General features: G+C 41.6%; 1 protein-coding gene across 1 annotated transcript in view; it reads left to right on the forward strand.

Annotated features, from left to right (window-relative positions):
- The window catches only part of LOC134082698 (uncharacterized), a 38,375-nt gene that overhangs the window by 3,045 nt on the left and 27,830 nt on the right, over positions 1-7,500 (forward strand). The window contains exons 2-5 of the mRNA XM_062538609.1: positions 1-117; positions 2,009-2,182; positions 4,296-4,466; positions 5,812-5,985. The exon at positions 1-117 is cut by the window's left edge and continues 54 nt beyond it. Coding sequence (XP_062394593.1) covers positions 1-117; positions 2,009-2,182; positions 4,296-4,466; positions 5,812-5,985 — 636 coding nt within the window. The remainder of the gene's footprint in view (positions 118-2,008; positions 2,183-4,295; positions 4,467-5,811; positions 5,986-7,500) is intronic.

The raw sequence follows: 7,500 nt of genomic DNA on the forward strand, positions 1-7,500 counted from the left end.
GCAGTCACCAAACTCCCTGATAGAGCTGGACCTGAAGGATAATGAGCTGACAGATTCTGGAGTTCAGCTTCTGTCTAAAGGACTATCTAGTCCCCACTGCAAACTGCAGACATTAAGGTTGGTGAATAACATTTATTTATGGCTATGCATTTCTTGACTGTTTAAGAGAGCCATGTCAACATACTGTAACAGTCAAACAGTCTACCTACATCCCTGTACTGTGGTGTTGTACTTACTGTATGAGTAACCTGGCTGACACCAAACCAATTTCCATGCGGGAATGGCTCTGGATTCTCTCAGTTCATTTCAAGGATAATGCTGATGACATCAGCACAGCCATAGATTGTGTACAAAGCAGTAATTGATTAAAATGGGTTCTCATGCCAACATGTGATCCTTTTTCTGAGAGAGTAATTATTTACACATTTTATCACTGCTGTCATGCATCAGAACTTAATGCAAAAATGTCAGTTGTTCAAGTCTAGTTTAAGATCTCCTATCAAATTACGTATAGAGGGGGGTGCTGTGGCGCAGCAGGCTACAGCGCCCATACCATGTACGGGTCCGAGTGCCCACGGGGACCCAGGTTCGAATCCGGCCTGCGGTCATATGCTGATCCCACCCCATCTCTCTCTCCCACTTGCTTCCTGTCTACTCTTCACTGTCCTGTAACAATAAAGGCGAAAAGGCCAAAAATATATACTTAAAAAAAAAATATGTACAGAGGCAGAGTCTACAATTTAAACCTGAGGGAAATCTGAAATCCTAGAGATGGACTCCCTCTGTCGTTCAGTTTGAATCGTGGAGGTTTACTGGAATCCCTTAATACAGTTGATATCTCCCTCTCTGTCTCTCTCTCTCTTTTTCCTTTCTCTATTTATCTTTCTGTCTCTCTCAGGCTCTGTAATTGTGGTATACAGTCCTGAATGTACACATAAATCCATTTTATTTATAGCCCCCCATGGATGAAATTCCACAAAACTTGGCATACTCCCAGAGGGTGTCAGGTTAATCATTTGGTGCAGTTCATAACATCTCATCTGAAGATAGGGGCAATTAAAGCAATATTACATTGCATTTTCAATTTTTAACATGGGGGTGCAAATCACAAATGACTGGTTATAAGCTAAGTTGATGCAAGCTCTTGAGACCAACATACCATAAACATTTTGTCATCCTCGGTGCCACGGTTCAGGTAGTTATCTAGGAAAAACTGCAATTTTAGGGCTTCGGGCGGGGGCACACACACACATGTGTGTGTGAGTGTGTGCCTGCGTATGTGTGTGTGTGCATTCGCGTGCATGCATGTGTGTGTGTGTGTGTGTGTGTGTGTGTGTGTGTGTGTGTGTGTGTGTGTGTGTGTGTGTGTGTGTGATCTGATATTGGAGTGAAAGTGACGACAGAGAACATAGTGAACATATACACATAGAGACACATAAAACACACACACAAGCAGACACACACACACACACACACACACACACACACACACACACACACACTCATAGACAGAGAAGCACTCATACACAAAAGCAAGCGCACACGCACACATACATACATAAAAGTTGCAATAGGGGATGGAGTAAGCGATGGAAACAAAAGCGTGATTGATATTTGCGGAGAGAATGTGCAGGACTGATCGGCGGTCATATTGTGTATCGCTTTGCGGTACATCTAGTTTTAAATCTCATACAAAATAATGAACAAAGAGGCCTGAAGGCTACATCATTAAGCAGTTTAATGAGTCTAATCTATCATTTAATCCTGGGGGAGACCTGAAATCCTAGAGATGGACTCAAGTCTCATTTGGTTCTGTTTGAGTACTGAATCCTGGAGGTTTACTGAACTCCCTTCTCAGGATTAATACAGTTCATCATCATCATCTCTCACCCTCTCTCTCTATTTCTCTCTCTCTCTTTCTTTCTCTCTCTCTCTCTCTTTCTTTCTTTCTTTCTTTCTTTCTTTCTCTCTCTCTCTCTCTCTCTCTCTCTCTCTCTCTCTCTCACAGGCTCTGCAAGTGTGGTTTCTCAAGTGAAGGATATGTTTGTCTTGCTCTGGCCCTGATGTTAAACCCCTCCTGTGTGAAAGAGCTGGATGTGAGCAACAATCATCCTGGAGAATCAACACAGAAGCTGTTATCTGCTACACTGAAGGATCCTCACCGCAAAGTTGAAGCCCTTCAGTATGTACTCTAGAAACAGAAAACTTCAGTTGCATTCCTAGTTTCACAACTGTTTTGTTTTCCTGAGACAGTTTTGTGCACACACAGAAAGAGAAACAATGTGTGGAGTTAACAGGTTCAACACATGATAAGTTGAAGTTGGAGAGAACATGTGAAGATTCCCCTACACACAAGAGAGGATAATGGATTACAGTAATTTCCCGCATATAAGCCGCATTGTGTATAAGCCGCAGGACAGTGTTTTATGCAAGTTTAAAGAAACAAAACCATATTAACTGCCCCCTGTATTAACCTCATAGCTGAAGAAATGTTGCAAAATCAATGTATAAGCCGCGGCTAATAGTCGGGAAATTACGGTAGGTATCATTAATATGTAGAAATATAAGTAGAGCCAGGAATATATGCATCTTTGCTGTGTCAGCAATTGTCATGTAACAGTCATGTTATCAACTACTGTTGTGTCTCTACCTTTACAGACTAGTTGGCTGTAAACTCAGTGATGAGTCAGAGATTGTGAGACAGTTCCACAGTCTACAGACAGTTTTAAATGGGGACATAAAATTAGGGGTCCGCATTAATGTGTTAATCGCGATTCGATTAAGGACCAAGCATAACACATAATTTTAATCGTGTGCCGGCACATTTTTATTTTACACCATCACTTCTTCTGGTGTCAACGATGTTCTTTGGCTGCTAGCATTTAGATCCTTTGATGCAGCGTTTCTTGTCCTCAAACTGCCACAGACACGTCCTAGTGGGCTTCTGCCTTGTCCTCTTCCTGTAGTCATGGAGTTGCAGAAGCTGTGGCCTACTGGATAGGGCTGGTTAGGGCTTTGAGCTTGTAGCCAAAGTATTGCCGGTTCAATCCCCGACCAGTAGGAAAAATGTGGGTGGGGGGAGTGGTTCAGCACTGCTCTCCCATACCTGCATCGACGGCTGAAGTGCCCTTGAGCAAGGCACCTAACCCCTCACTGCTCCCCGAGCGCCGCTGTATGAAGGCAGCTCACTGCTCTGGGTTAGTGTGTGCTCACCTGTGTGTTCACCAATTCACGGATCACGGCTCCACAGATGGGATAAATGCAGAGACCAAATTCCTTGTATACGCAAGTATACTTGGCCAAGAAGCCTGCTTTTTAAAATGATTATTATTATAACTACATGTACCACAAAGTTCTTCTTTTTTTCCACATCAGTAATATTCTGTCCAGGATTCATGGGGCACTGAAAGAGCGGGGTGCATGAAACTTGGAGGGCCCCACAAGGATGACACAGAACCATTCAGTGGGGAGACCCAAGGTCAAACTAGGACCAAGGGGCGAGACCAGAGCACTCAATGGGCTCTTCTCAACCCTCTCTCCTTGGTCCTCGATCCTCGGTCCTCCGGCTCATTCCCACTGATCTATAGAGCACCCATTGTTGCCGGCCCATCATTCTTTAGATGTCTGATGAGGATATACTGTATATAGACAGTGCTGCATGCTGTATGTCCAAGCTAATATTTTGACAAGAAAATTCCATTTGCTCTGACAAAGCAAAACTCCAACCTTTTATATAAAGCATAGCATACTGTACTCCACTGTACACTGCAGCCCTATGGGCAGAGTCTACAGAGGCCAGTCTACAGAAGCTACAGGTTGTTTAGGATTCTACTGAAGAGGCCTAGGTGTTGTAGTGCTGTGGACATTGAGTCTGTCAAATAAAAGATGATGATGATGATGATGCTAGATAAACACACACATAAACAAACACCCACTTACCCCTCATACACACTCACATGCTAACCCACACACACAGAAGCACACATACTGTATACACATAAACAAGCACACATGCACACACTCATTTACAAACACAATGGATGGAGACAAATTGACTGATGTGATTTATGTTTGATAATGTGCATGACTGGGCGAGGGTCTTATTTTGTAACGCTCTGCGTGAATCAGCAGATGTGTTAAAATTCTACACAATGTGTCATTTTTAACACATCACTTTTTAGAGTATTCATCTATTATATGTATTTATTAAAATAATTTTAATTTATTTACAAAAATCATGATCCCTTGTTATTATTAATGACATATAATTTGTATCTTCTCACACTGTTTTACAGACTTGCTGGTTGTAAACTCACAGATAAGTCCTGTGAGCTTGTGGCCTCAGTTCTACAGTCACCAAACTCCCTGTTAGAGCTGGACCTAAAGAACAACAACTTGGGAGATTCTGGAGTTCAGCTTCTTTCTAAAGGACTGTCTAGTCCCCAGTGCAGACTGCAGGCATTAAGGTTGGTGTTAGATTATTTGTATTACATTGTGCCACATTGTTACCCTGGAAATCCAGAGTTGTTGCAAGAGCACAATATGAATATGACACTCTGGCAATCAGCAGCAATCTGCGTCACGTTACTTTTACCGCTTGCAATCAACTGATACTCATTCACAGATACTCCACACAGGCATGCTCACACACACACACACACACACACTAGGGCTGGGATAAACGATTATTTTTTAAACAATTAATCTAGCGATTTCTTTTCTCTTTTTTTTCGATTCATCGATTAATCTAACAATTCTTTTTTTTCAGTCCGATTCGATTTCCGATTATCTCCCCACTAATGGACTAATAGCTATATATAAATGTTGATTTACATATCACGTAGGGGGCAGCCGTGGTCACTGCTCTGGGTTAGTGTGTGATTCAACTCTCTGTGTGTGTGCTGTGTGTGTTCACTAATTCGGTTAAATTAGGTTAAATGCAGAGAAAACAAATTTCCCTCACTGGATCAAAAAAGTATATATTCTATTCTATTCTATTCTATTGTTTTATCTGAATGAAAAAAACAGGAATTTCTTAACATTGCAATATATTTGTATTATTTGTATTACATTGTGCCACATTGTTACCCTTGAAATCCAGAGTTCTTGCAAGAGCACAATATGAATGACGCACGTTACTTTTACCGCTTGCATCCGCGGAACCAATCAAATCAGTGTATCTGATACTCATTCACAGACACTCCACACACACACACACACACATACACACACACACACACACACACACACACACACACACACACACACACACACACACACACACACACACTCATAGTCACACATCACTCTCACACACACACTCACTCACACTCATACTCACAGACACACAGACACAGACACACACACACACACACACACACACACACACACATAGACTCATTCACAGACACCCCACACACACACACACACACACACACACACACACACACACACACACACACTTACACACTTATACACACTCACTCACTCTCACACACAGACACACACCACTCTCACACACACACACACACACACACACACACACACACACACACACACACACACACACACAGACTCATTCACAGACACTCCACACACACACACACACACACACACACACACACACACACACTTACACACTTACACACACTCACTCACTCTCACACACAGACACACACCACTCTCACACACACACACACACACACACACACACACACACATACACACACAACCATATTCAACAGATAATTAGAGATCTATTTGATTGTTATGAAAATTAAGATGAAGTATTTCTCCTACTTCTCTTCACAGCCTGCAGAACTGCAGCATTGGAGAGGAAGGATTCACAGCTCTTGCATCAGCACTGAGATCAAACCCCTCACACATGAGAAAGCTGTGGCTGATGGGGAGTAAAGCAACAGACTCAGGAGTGAAGCATCTTTCTTCTCTTCTGGAGGATCCCAACTGTAAACTGGAGTTCCTAGAGTGAGTATCACAAGACCAAATACTGAGTTGCTGTCAGTGAATTTGACAGTGATTTTCTATTCATTCCCATGAAAATTGTTTAACATTACTTTACAGTTTTTGCCTATTGCTTACACACGTTTTGCAGAATTTGGCTCATTATTTCAAAACTCTACACACAGCTATATAACACATAGCACTTGGGGATAAACAACTCACATCTATGCCAAAATGAAACACTGCAATCAAAACATAACACTCCTTTCTAAAAACTAAATTCTTGCAACAAAACTATACACACAAGCACCATTTGAATTACCCTTATATCACCAGTAACACACTGATGCACTCTATAGAAAACACTGCCGTCTGTGTTTCTATTTTTATTTGGTCATTTTCTCAGACCTCATCTTCTGTAAAAACTCAAAAGTAGATTTTCTGCAGTAATCAAAACAAGAGTTTTTACAAAAAACAAACATTCTTACAGATATAAAGAGAAATAGAAAAGTCAAATATAGCAACAAAACAAAAGTAAAAAAAATACTGGATCATTTGCGATTGAAAAAAACAACAAAATATATATTGGTTTTGCGTGTGTGTGTGTGTGTATGTGTGTGTCTGTGACTGTGTATGTCTGTGTGTGTGCACATGTGCGTGTGAGTGTGTGTGTGTGTGTGTGTATATGTATGTGAGTGTGTATGTGGTGTGTATGTGGTGGGGGCTGGGGTGGGGGGGGAGGGGGGGGTGCAATATCATACACACATACAATGGGGGGGATTGATCCCCAATGTCTCCACATGCCTCTTGCCACATTGCCTGCAGAAGAGGTAGGCTATGCGGGCGTGTGGTTGGCGATCATTTACTTTCCACCACCATGCAGAACTATTTCCTCAATTGCATTTAGGGGCTGTAAGGGGGCAGGTATACAACTTTTGATATATGAATTGTCTCCATGCTTGCAAAGTTCTCAAAATGGCTTACTGGAGGCCTATTTGTAGTGTTAAGGTTCAGACCGATTGGTGCTCTGTTTTCTGTGCACGTGTTTTCAGGTGTATAAGTAAGTGCCTACAATTGCCAGATGAGTTTCACATTTTGAACAAAGTGTTTTCCCAATGATACCAGGGGATTTTGTTTTTGGACAAAGTGTCTAATGTAAGAAAACGTGTGTAGTGTTTCGCAAAAAGTGTTTTTCAGAATTGCAAACAATGTGCAAAGCAGAGAATGTGTTTAAGCTATGGTTACACTGTGTGTAAAGTATAATACAAGAGGTTGAGGTATTGAGGCTTTGGTGTAAGCATTTGATTTTAGTGTGTAAGCAATAGGCAAAAACTGTAAACAAGTCTTATATCTCTGCCTTTTCTCTTGATCTCACTGTCTCTCTCTATATCTCTCTATCTCTCTCTCTCCCTCTCTCTCACACACACACACACACACACACACACACACACACACAAACACACACACACACATATTCACTTCGATACACAATACATATCACTTATTCACATGTAAAGGGTTACTATTTAGTAATGAGTA

Source organism: Sardina pilchardus, chromosome 1, assembly GCF_963854185.1.
Source record: "Sardina pilchardus chromosome 1, fSarPil1.1, whole genome shotgun sequence".
Classification (NCBI taxonomy): Eukaryota; Metazoa; Chordata; class Actinopteri; order Clupeiformes; family Clupeidae; genus Sardina; species Sardina pilchardus.